The sequence below is a fragment of the Emydura macquarii genome, unplaced genomic scaffold, assembly GCF_026122565.2.
Source record: "Emydura macquarii macquarii isolate MOO-44397 ecotype Brisbane River unplaced genomic scaffold, CSIRO-AGI_Emac_v2 contig_1483, whole genome shotgun sequence".
In the NCBI taxonomy this organism is placed as follows: Eukaryota; Metazoa; Chordata; order Testudines; family Chelidae; genus Emydura; species Emydura macquarii.
This window is the reverse complement of record NW_027131620.1, coordinates 1,522,895-1,535,203: the sequence shown is the minus strand read 5'-3', so window position 1 is coordinate 1,535,203 and position 12,309 is coordinate 1,522,895. Positions and strand designations below refer to the sequence as shown.

General features: G+C 46.0%; 1 protein-coding gene across 4 annotated transcripts in view; it reads left to right on the top strand.

Annotated features, from left to right (window-relative positions):
• DNMT3B (DNA methyltransferase 3 beta) overlaps positions 1-10,680 on the top strand; it is a 77,801-nt gene extending 67,121 nt beyond the window's left edge. For 2 of the 4 annotated variants that reach the window (XM_067553959.1, XM_067553958.1), the window contains exons 19-21: positions 2,567-2,636; positions 3,541-3,659; positions 6,632-10,134. In XM_067553959.1, coding sequence (XP_067410060.1) covers positions 2,567-2,636; positions 3,541-3,659; positions 6,632-6,773 — 331 coding nt within the window. In that variant the 3' untranslated portion in view covers positions 6,774-10,134. Of the gene's footprint in view, positions 1-2,566; positions 2,637-3,540; positions 3,660-6,631; positions 10,135-10,161 lie in introns of those variants that run through there. The other 2 variants (XM_067553960.1, XM_067553961.1) reach the window with 2 other exon arrangements.
• The last annotated feature ends 1,629 nt before the right edge of the window (positions 10,681-12,309 follow it).

The window sequence follows — 12,309 nt, the reverse complement described above, 5'->3', positions numbered from 1 at the left end:
TTGTTGCAGTCTATCAGTAGCTTTCTGAGGCTGAACAGAGGCTCCCGAAGCCTCTGTCCAGCCCCTTTCACCACCCGAATTCACAGGATAAAATTATAAAAAAGTGGCCCTGCAGTTAAATAAAATGATGCTAATCGTGACCCTTAGCAATGGCAGATGGAATTTTCACATATCAAAAGCCTCACTAAGGAAATACAGGCGACCCGAAATCAGTGGAATGTCGTATGGATTTCTGAACTCTATATGCTCGTCTGTGCTTCAGTTGCAGATCATTGTAGGAGTTAAAAATAATTAAAGCTGAACCTGATGGAAGCAGACCTTTGAAAAGTGAAAGCAGTTGCAGAGCCTCTGTTATGTCATGCATTTGGAATATTGTAGGGGCACTTTAATTTGGCTGTAACTGAGCATAAAATGAAAGCGTGAGGTCTCAGAGGTATTCCACTAAGGCGAATTTGGGGTAAAATTTTCAAAAGTGAGTAAGTCCCGTTTTCAAAATCGATAGGCACCTAGACTCCTAAATCCCACTGACTTTTAAGGAGATGTGGGATCCTAAACGGCTAAGTGTCTTTTGAAAAAGGGACTTAGGTGCTCTTGAAAATATTACCCACAAAAGCCTATCCAGGGCATTGCAGAAAATGGGTTGCCAGCTGCACATCCCAGTATAGAACATGTACCTGTGGACAGTGGCTAATTAAAAGAGGCTGACTGTACTGCTGTTATTGCTACTTGACCGGCTTCTAGTAATTTAAAATTCCCAGCTCTCTAGGACAGTTGTAACGGGATAAAACCTACAATCACTGTTGCTGTGTGGCTGTAGCCATGTTGATCGCAGGATATTGGAGAGACAAGGTGGGTGAGGTAATATCTTTTATTGGACCAATTTCTCAAAAGCTTGTTTCTCTCACCAACAGAAGTGGGTTCAATTAAAAATATTACATCCCCCGCCTTGTGTCTCTAATCACTTCTGCTATTGTTTTTGAAAATGTTTCCTTCAGGCTATTCAAAGAGACTGTCCATGACTCACCAGATTTTATTGTTGTGGATCATTCCCTGAACCTTTAATAATTTCTGATCACATCATGATGTGTCTGATGGACAAGGGCAGCCCCTGTAAATTGCATAACCATTGTACGTGGGCTGAAACGAAGTGAACTCCGCCAAGAGACAGCACCAGCAGCCTGCAAAAGAGATTGGGTTGGTTTTGTAATACGGTTCACCACAGCCAGTGAAGTTGAACAAGGGCATGTGCAGTGTCATTACAATATGGTTGCAGAGGAGGTATGGTCTGGAGAGGGAGGGGGGCACTGGTCCTCTCTGGAAAGCGTGGTATGAGAGAGACCCACAGACGACCTAGGATCTATGTATTCAGAGGGCTGGCAGCTCGTTATAGGAAGGGATAAGCTGTAGCTCCCTTCTGCGTTACGGGTGAGGATGCTCTAGCACTTTGGAAAGGAAGGGAGCAGGCAGTGAGATGGGGCATGGGCACCGCAAGCGACATAGATCCCAACGATTCCCTGTATGCAGTGGGAGATTGTAAAGTCCCATAGGACAGCAGCAGTGAGAGCAGCCCTTGGGCTGGGTTCCTGGGTGTGAAGGAAGCAGCTGATTTGTTCTCTTGGGAGATGCGCTGGGTTGTTACACTTACTTTAAACAACCCTGTGGCCCAAAGCTCCATGCTGCGGGGGTGTGATTAGGAGAAATTGGTAAGTTGTTTTTTGCTTCGGATATGGTCTTGCATCATCTAGTGAATAGGCATGTTCATTAAAGCCTTTTAAGTAATCAAGGAATGTCAGTCTAAGTCTGAGCATCAGTGGGTTGTATCTTATCACGGGAACACTCATTTTTCTGTTTATATTTCTCAAGTCGGCTGAGGTTTGGTTTCCATCTGTCACTGACATTGTAGGAAGAAGGAGTCTCACAACCCCTCTGCTCACCTTTGCCTGCCATTTTAAGGTGGGAAATGAAAGGAAACAGCAGGCCAGGGTTACAGTTGCTAGGCGTGACACAGAAAGGACGCGCACAAATCCTAGAAATCAGTTGCCAGATTTTTTGTGCAGGTTATTTCCATTCACAAATACATCTCCACCAGTCACACTCACTCTCATTGGAAAAAATCCAAGAAACCCCCCACTGATCTCTTGGTTTTGTTTGTTTTGGGTTTTTTTAAAGCCATAAACATTTTTCTTAAAACTGTAATTAATAAACAGACCCAGAAGCCCCCGCCAGCCGTTAATTTCATGTTTCTCCCATGACCTCTGTTAGCTAGTCTCTTTTGGGAGGTTTCTGGATTCCATCGCCTCTTTTGTGTAAAGCCTGCTTCTGCCGAGCGGGACGGTGTGCGGCTAACGGCTGTTCATGCGTATGACATTCTAATGGTGAGGCTTTATTTTCACTTGGATTCCAGGCTGGGATTATATTTGATTTTCACTTTTTCTTTAAATTATGCCGCATTCCCTGCTACAGCGGAGGAAGCAATGGATTTTGCACAAGAGTTAAGCTTGGTGGAGGACTAGAGAACGGAGTTAACTGTGGCTTTTAGAATGTAATGAGCTTTGCCTGTTCTCAGGCCTCTGGTAGCTGCAAGGACTGATAGAGTTGAGCTTCAGGACTGCCTGGAGTACAGTAGGATAGCAAAGGTAAGACTCACTGTTCAAGCCTTTCCCTTTCCTTCCTCGGGGCAGTCTGGTATTTCTCATCTTGCCATGAATAGCCCTTAGCAGGAGCTCGGGCACCTCTCAGGGCTACGTCACGTAATGCTGCAGGATGTGATCAGGGACGTTCTGTCCGGTGGACACTCTAGTTGATTTACTCCCTAGGATTCTCTGCCTTCTCCTGGGCTTGAGGATATTCTGGGACTCTCTCTCTTTTCATCCTTAATGAGGTACTTCTTTGTGGTTCCAACCTCTCTCTCTCCCTCCCTCCCCCACACCTCCCTGACCTTCCCCTCTGCTCTGCTTTGTGGATCTGCTGAGACAGGATGCTGGGCTTTTCTGTTGAGGTGTTGTCCGCACTGAGCCAAAAATGGGACTGTACCAATGAGGCCCAAAGCTGAGTGTTTGGCTGTGTGTGTGGGGATGTAATGCCCTGTGACACAGGCCTGGTTAATGGGCACACACCCTGGCCTGCTACCTTTCCTTGTTCCCAAGAGGCCAGCACTGTTCCTGCAAGAGCCACAAATTGCTGCTCTCTCTCTGGATCTCTGTACAGATACGTTTAATTCTTGGGAGCTATGGATTTCAGAGCCCAGGAAGGGCAGCTCCATCTGTTTCCATATTTTTTAAAAAATACCCTCTTCTGGGAGTTCAACCGCTTCTCTTAAGAGCTGAGGTAGCGGCGGTTGCATCTGATGCATATTGTTGTAAATACTAAAAATGCTGGCATGCAGAATCCTCACCCCCCTCCCTCCTTTCATCATTCCCTGCCAAGACCAGCCCTATTCTCAGTACCAGGGCTTTGTGGGATAGCCCTCAGCACGTTCGTTTGATTCCCCAAGACTAAAGCCCAAAAGTTCACATCATCTCTTGTTGTTTTGTTCTTCAGTTGAGGAAAGTGCAAACCATAACGACTAAATCCAACTCCCTCAGGCAGGGGAAAAGCCTGCAGCTCCCAGTTCTCATGAATGGGAAAGAAGACAGTTTGTGGTGCACTGAGTTAGAAAGGTGAGCGTCACTAGCAAGGGGCGGCTCAGAGAGAGGTGGAGGGATGGGAGAGGAAAAAAGTGGGGACTAGAATAGAACCATGCGCTCAGGGCATGTCTGTATGGAGAGTTAGTGCGCCGCCGGCTGGGGTGTAAATCCACTGTGCTGTGCACTAACTGGCTCTGTAGGTCCTGTTCCTGTATGCTAGAAGAACCGTGGTGCGCTTTGATCGACTGCTGTTCAGATCAGAGAATGCGATGGAACTTTTGGTGCACCGTCCACATAGCCAGTCAGACACAGCAGGCTAGAGCACTGTAGATTTACAGCCTAGCTGCTGGGCACTAAATCTCTCTCTAGACAAGCCCTTCAAGACCTGTGGGAGGAGCTGCATGGATCTGCCCGCTCTTTTTCCATGGGGAGTCTGAGATGGAGTTTACTGGCTCATCAGGGTGAGTCTCCAAAAGGGCAAGGCCCTGGTCCTGAAGCCCCTTGCCTGAAACTGGTTCCTGGAAAGGAAACTCGCTTCTCCAGCACACACTGGAGGGGGGTGTTAGGTGTGCATGGGGGTGGCCTTTACTAATCTGGCAGTTCCTCAGAAAGAAGCAGAACCTGCTGATTCTCCTTGGAAGGAGCCTAGGAGTTCACCGAGACAAGCCAGAGAGTCTGCAGTAAGGGCAGTGGCCAGGAAGCCAACAAGGGGGACTTCTCGATGGTCTGGGGACTCCATAGGTTTTCTTTTTGCTTTTGCCTGCCTCAGTTTAGTGACTGGAGGAGCCATAGGGCAGAGAGGTCTTTGGTGTGTCTTCTGGTTCTTTGACTTCCCCCTTCCCTGGTCAAGTTTTAAATAAAGCTGGCACCCCAGGCAAGGGGGATTTGGTGTTAATCAGAGTGAGCGTCTAGGGTCTCTCTGTCAGCAGAGAAAGCTGGCTCTGTTATGGGGTGCTCCCAGTGGAATTAGTCCATGCACTTGTTGGCGGAATACAGTTCTTCTTTAGTGTAGGGGGATTCCAAAAGTTCAGTTCTTGTGGAAACTGGTTTTCACGTTAAGCCATGATTCTCCAGGACTGGACACATCTGTTCGAACTCTTCAGGCAAGAGATTGCATAGATTCATTTGCCTTGTATTTCAGTGGACAGCAGCAGTAATGATGATGATAATAATACAAGAGCCTGCCATTAAGATGAATTCATGACTGCATTTCGGTCAAGTGCGACACAGTCGCTGCATTCCCCTTCCTGATTGCTCATCAGGGCTTTTCAGTACGACAGGATCCCAGTGCTGTGTTTCAGAAGACAGAGATTATCTCTGCATTTTAGTAATACAAGAGAAGCAAGATCATAGATGCATGGAGGAAGAAATACTTTAATAGTAGTGTGGATCGCTAGATTTCAGCACCTGAATGCATTGATGGCAGCTGGAAAAACCCCTTAAATCTGAGTTAGATTTGTGAAAACCGTAAGTATGAAAGAGCAGGATACCCATGTGCAAACATAAAAGCCATACCAGAATAATGTGTCTAGACAAGCTTTTACAGAAGGGGGCAGGAGTGATTTTTCAGGATACAGATCTCTATGGGAAAGAAAAAATATGGAGCAAATATGGAACACTGCCCTAAATGTGAAGTAAAGAGCCTACTTCTCCCGTTGGCTTCAGTTAGAACAGGGTCAGGGTCTTGGGACCGGATTTGTAAAGGGGGGGCTTCTTTAATGTGAGTGCAGCATGCACCTGCAATGGAACTGTGGGCACGAATCAGAGAGAGGTTTCAGTACAGAAGAATCCCATGCACAGCTACAGACTGGAGACGGACGAGCTAGGCAGCAGTTCTGCAGAAAAGGACCTGGGGGTTACAGTGGATAAGAAGCTGGATATGAGTCAGCAGTGTGCCCTGGTTGCCAAGAAGGCTAATGGCATGTTGGGCTGCGTTAGTAGGAGCATTGCCAGCAGATCAAGGGAAGTGATTATTCCCCTTGATTCGGCATTGGTGAGGCCGCATTTGGAGTATTGTGTCCAGTTTTGGGCCCCCCACTACAACAAGAATGTGGAGAAGTTGGAGAGAACCCAGCGGAGGGCAACAAAAATTCTTAGGGGGCTGGAGCACAGGACTTATGAGGAGAGGCTGAGGGAACAAGGCTTGTTTAGTCTGCAGAAGAGAAGAATGAGGGGGGATTTGATAGCAGCCTTCAACTACCTGAAAGGGGGTTCCAGGGAGGATGGAGCTAGGCTGTTCTCGGTGGTGGCAGATGACAGAACAAGGAGCAACGGTCTCAAGTTGCAGTGCGGGAGGTCTAGGTTGGACATTAGGAAAAGGTTTTTCACTAGACGGGTGGTGAAGCACTGGAATGGGTTACCTGGGGAGGTGGTGGAATCTCCATCTTTAGAGGTTTTTAAGGCCCGGCTTGACAAAGCCCTGGCTGGGATGATTTAGCTGAGGTTTGTCCTGCTTCCAGCCGGGGGTTGGACTAGATACCTCCTGAGGTCCCTTCCAACCCTAATCTTCTATGATACCCTCACCTATACTGCCAGGGCAGAAACTGGGCCCACAAAGTGGGGGTCTGGACCATGGCCCTTTGTAAATATGCTCCTTCGTGAGACAACACAGTGACCAGCACAAGAGTCAGCAGAGTAGAAATAATGCCTTGAGGCTATGCAAGGGGACTCCATACAGATTGTGTATCATACTCTGGGGGTTGTCTCCATGACCACACAGAAGTGGGCATAGGTGAGGGCATGATGGACATTGGCTGTGCAACTGCAAAGAGCCACAGGCCAAAACCCCTTCAGTGCAGGAGCTGTGGAGTTGCTCAGCTGTCTGTGGGTGAGGAAGTCCTTCCCCTGGAACATCCAGAGAACCCACGCACAAAGCCCAGTGACTTGGGTGATGCAGAGGGTCAGGGCTCTGGCCCTCAGGAATAACCCAGTGACTAAAAGGACAAGACATCGTCAAAGTGTAATGTCTGTTCTAAAGGTTCCACTTTTCTTCTTTCCCCCTGCAGGATTTTTGGCTTCCCCCTCCACTACACGGACGTGTCCAACATGGGGCGTGGAGCTCGTCAGAAACTACTTGGGAGATCGTGGAGCGTCCCAGTCATCCGGCACCTGTTCGCCCCGCTCAAGGATTATTTTGCCTGTGAATAGCAGGGATTCTCTCGTATCTTCTGGTAAAGATGCACTAGCTCAACTGCCTGTGTGGAAGAGGGAAGGAAGAGAAAAGCCCACAAGCTCCATTACTTCGTAGGAATGGTTCCCCGAGCCACACGCTTTGGGAAGGAAGTGTGGCCCTGCAGGGAGAGTTTAGGAAACTTTCTTTAACCAAAGAACCTGTTAGGGTGACTTTTTCAAAGGGACAGAAGACAACAATCTTTAGAAAATACTGAACACAGAACCTAGCTTACCCACCCAGGAGACCGTAGACTGTTGTGTCTCACCCAGAGCATTAAGCATTCTATTTTACTGTACCGTTGAAAAGTAGCGATTCAGAGGCTGAGTGGTGAAAGCCGCTGTTTGGCGTGCTGCAAACAAACTTGAAATAGGTAGAAACGATGCTTTTCTTAAAAACAAACCTCTCAAAACAATTGCTAAGAAATCAAACCTCTAGCCACAGGTATAAAGAACCCTGTCAGGTTCCATACACTGAACGAACAAACGGGATACAAAAACCAAATAGCTTTTTACATTATTTTTTTTTAAGTTTAATTTTGTTTTTAAACTTGTGTTGCTGCTTTAAGGCATTACATGAGAATATGGAAATTCCTAGACCTGAATGTAGCTGAAACCGAACTGTGAGGTGATAGAATTACTTTTCTAGTTAGAGCTAAAGAAATGTTGTTGTATGTGTTTGGCTGTAGGTTACTGAGATTCACTCCTTCCTTTTTAAAACATTCTTTTCATTTTTACATTAAGAACTCCTGCTGAACAGCTTCACAGGTAAACTATTCATCAGATCGTGGCGAGCTGGGGCTCCAGGTCTAAAAAGAAAACGTTCTCTTCGCATTTTGGAAGTGAATGCGCTGAAATGGGCACAAAGGACAGCACTCAGGGTTAAGGCTGTTTTTTAAAACCTCACAAACTATTTTTTATTAACTGTTTTATAAAGCTGAACAATGCTGCCAATGCAAATGAAAAATGACACACAGTCCAGCTGCAGAGAAGCAGTGAGAGAAACCAAAATTGTGCAATGAATCTTCAGTCTGTGAGAAATATGCCAACCTGGCATCGTAGCGACCTCATCCAACGTAGCTAGGCCCAGTCCTGATGCCACTGAGTCACTGGGGTGAAATCCTGGCTCCACTGAAGACTCCCATCGACTTCAGTGTAGCCAAGATTTCACTCTAGGAATTTTGCCCGTGGCTTTGGCCTGATTCTTCTCCTGGTTTCGTCAGTGGTGCTTTCGCTGCTGGCTGCAGTGGGGCAGGAGCTGGCTGTGTAAATGGAAAAGGGAACTCTCCTGCCATGGAGTAAACTCTCAAATCCTCGCCTCTTCCTCCCTGCCCCTGAGAGTCAGTTTTTATTATAAGGCCTATCAGACTTCCACTGTTCTTAACTCATCCGCCCTCCCTCCCTCCCTGCACATTTAGCTAGTGTCAGTTAAGAAGCAGAGAGACATTTTTACTAAGTGTCACTACATCTGATCTGACTGAAAACAAACGCCACTGCATCTAAGAAAAGGCTCGAGCAACAGCCAACGTATGGATTTGGATAGCAGTTGGAAGGGCTTGCATTTCTTCCCTAGCCTTCAAGCATCTTTTGCTTTTCCAAGTTAAGAGAAGACTCTGTTTCCTATGGCAAAGTCAAGTATTGCCTGGCCCTCAAACCAATCTTGCAGGCTATGTGAAAACCTAGGCAAACAGAAGTCTTTCTGCATTGTCCTCCGCATTCATAAAGGCAACCTCCACTTTAACAAGGATCCATGAGAAATGAGAGCTTCCCTATCTCTGCTCCGTCTGCCTCTCCTTGATAACAGAAGACTTCTGGGCATCTCCTTGCCAGGTACTGGAAGAGGGCATCTTCCCCAGTGGATGAAGACCCTCCTGTTTCCCACCCCTCTCATGGTGTAGCTTGCCCTGCGTTGAGTTGGTTTTGATCTACATGCGGGTTGTTTCCCATCTCCAACCGCAGCTGCAGCCTGCCTCCTCTTGATGCCCAGACTGAGAGTTCGTTGGGAACTGACAGCAAGGGGCAGCAGGTCACAGCCATGTGAGGCAGGGTTTCCCCACAGAGAAGAGACTGAAGGGCTCTCGTCTCAGTCCTGCGTGGCACTTCCTCCCCAGTTGCACTTGGAAACCCTGTCAGTTAGCATGTTCCCAAGTGACAGCCACTTGAGAATGCACTGATTTCGAAAATGCTGAAGAAAAGCCAAGCAGCGCTCTCCTGTGTGCTACCTCCATTCTCTCTAAGCAACTCAGGGACAAGAAGCAGCGATCATCTCCCTTAGTCATCTCACACACACAGACTACAAAGATGGGACTCAGGAGACACATGGGGCCAGATTTCCCAGTGATGTAGGTGTTCAAAGTGCTCCTCTAACATGAGCATGCAACTGACAAGACTGCATGCATTAATGCACATACAGCTGGCTAATTGGCTGCCTCTGTGTAAAAAATTGGAGTAACTCCACATGCATTTGCGTGCCTAGCTCGTCTGAAACGCTAAAGCTAAACTCTGAACCCTAAACCTATTCTGGATCCGGATCAGAACACTAATTCCTCCACCCTACTCTTGTTTACTGTTACGCGAAAGCATTTTATAGTCCCTGAGCCTGCAGTGAGCTCCTAGTGGGTGGAACACAGAACCCCACAGAGAAGAATAGGGGTTTGCATGTTTGTAGGAGTCTGCCCACATGGAGCTCATGGCTGAGCTGAGGCTTTAGATTCAAATGGGGTAAGGAGATTACAAAATCTCCATGCGAATCCTCCATATCTTTGAGCCTTTGACCTTTTTCCAGACTCAGCTTCATCTTTGAATTCTCTGCCCTGGTTTTCGTATCCTTCCCTTCCTCATCTAAAGAAAAATAAATAAATACAATGGAGAAAAGATTTGGAAAGCAAACAAAGATCAGAAGAATAAGAATAAGAGTTGCCTTGGCATTAAAGGTACATGGAAAAAGTGGTAATCTTCCACAAAATATTTTTCCCTGTAAAATCTGCCTTTTATGACGTGTTTATAAAGATGTTTTAAGGAGAGAGCTGCATTTCAGGAATGCCGTTTTAATGATTCTTAAAGGCCCTTTACTCTCATTGGTGCTATTTTTTTAGACTAAGAATTTTAATGTCTAAACTTTTGTGGGTTTTTATATGATCTTTTAAAATCACGACAAACTCGTATTTTGTTTTGTTGCAATATTTCACATGTTTTCTGTAGGAGGGCCCAGTACCAAAGTATGAAAAATCAAAACTGTGCCTTGTCTAAACAGTTATTTTCTTATGGAAAAGAAAAAGGATCAATGCCAAGAGTTTACCTTAACCTTTATCACAGTTTAATTAAAATCAGTATTTCTATATGACTGGACATTTTTTTTTTTTAACAGAAAGAAGTAAAAACACAGAAACATGCTTAAAATGAACTAGCTGTCCACTGAGCATACCCTGCATGTGCTTACAAGCATTATTACCACACCCACCCCTACCAGGTTCTCTACCCAGCATCTTCAACACCTAGCTGAGGTTTGATTTAGACTGAAGATTCTTACTTAGGGTGAAATCTGCCTGGGGCCAGCACATAGGCCCACAGACCATTTGCATCCTGCTGAGGGCTTAAAATAGACAAGGGATGCCTTGAGGTCATGCTGGCCCTCAGTGAAGGGGTGTGTGTCACAGTCTGAGTCAGTGGGACTGCCCACACCTGTAAGGGGAGCAGGACTCAATCGACAGCCTGATCCTGCAAGTGCTGAATGTCTCACCTTAAAATTCAGGATGTTCTGTTCCTTGCAGGACTGAGCCAGAAGCATGAGCTACTGTCCAAAGGACTTTTGTCTATGCACTAAGGATATTCTTGCTGATGAAATCATGTGGCAAGGAGCATCATCACTATAACTATAGTGTCTAGTAATCACCATGGATCAGCCTCATAATGGAGCCTGTGTTGTTCTGTGCTATAAGCCATGGAGAGCTTGTGTTTAATTATTAAATTGTTCCTTATTTCACACATTACATAACACAGCAATGCCAGCCGTCCCATTGGCTGCAGCCTGCCACACAGTTCTGCCCCTGCAAGCCAAAGCCTTGCCAGTGACAATCAAGTCTAACCTTTGGCCTCTGCACCTCACCCCACATCCTTGCATAACAGTAACAGCTGCTCAGTACTCCTGGAGTGCAACCTTAACTATGGAGCAACTGTTGTCTTTTCAGATGTATTTAACTAACAGGACCCCTCAGTGTTTAGGTCAAGGAATCGGAATTGGTGGCCTTTGATACCCAGGAGGTCAGAGTGGGTGAGCTGGTGGTTCTTTCTGGCCTTAAACGCTATGCCTCAACACGTATCTAGTTATTCACACTGGGCAAAACTCCTACTGAGGTCAGGAGCAACAGGGTCAGGACCTTGGTATTCAAGTAGTCCTAAGAACTATCCTTCCCATCAGCTGTCAGGGTACATGAGCAGGAGCACTATACCAATGAATATCCACATTGTTCCTCACTCTGAAGGTGATACAAAACCAATGGTATTTTATTAGTTACAGCTGGACTTTTCTTCATACTGATGTATTTGGTCACCTGGAAGCCTTTGGTCCTGGCTGTGAATTCTCTGCCAGAGAATTTGGTCTGGCCTCACTGAAAACTTTCCTTATTTTCTTAAAGCCTGTGATACTAATTAGAAGTTTTAACTGTTTTTCTGAACTGGTTTTAGAGGTGTGTGACGCCCTTAGAGAAAGCTGTTGCAAAAGGAACTATATATAAATTATAATTGGCTGAACCATCTGCTCTGCAAAGCATTAGAAATTCACATGACTGGGCAGGAATTTCTAAATAGTTATTGCTAAGGGAACAGTCCCTGTTTGTGTTCACCATGCTCCTTATATTACACTGCTACATATCACATGAGCAAAACCAAGTCTTCAGGATAAACAAAAAAGGAAACTAACAGCAAGATATGTTAAAATATATATATATGCATCAAGGAGCAGCAGGAACTTTGTATTTTTGTTGTTTACTTTTGCACATTGTAGTCATAAAGATGAAGTATTTTCTATTTTATGTCTCCAACTATGTGCAATGGAGAGACGAGGAGACACAATTCTCCGCTGCCTGACATCTTGTGTCATCATCTACATCTGTACAAAGTGAGTGCAAAGCACAGGTGAAAATTACAAGACAGGATGCAGAACAAAGAATCAGGCCCTTGGTTATTAATACATACCCCTGGTACCGTGGTCTACAACGCTATAAGAAGTTCGTGAATAAATGCAGGGAAGACAGAGTCATTGAGTGATGGGAATGAGGTAGAGTACTTGCAGATTTTAAGAATTTACACTTTCATCTCATGGGAGAATCTCTCTCAGCCCTGGATGGAGGATGAGCAATGGCTACCCATTTGTCGTACCCACTGATGAGGACTCGTGATGCCACATTTTCCTGTTGGCGAATCGGGGAAAACTTCTCGTACCCTGGGGAGTCGAAATGGCAGATGCTGTGTTCCCAAAGGGTGGGGCAGGCCCTGCCGCTTTTCTCCTGGCCTAGTG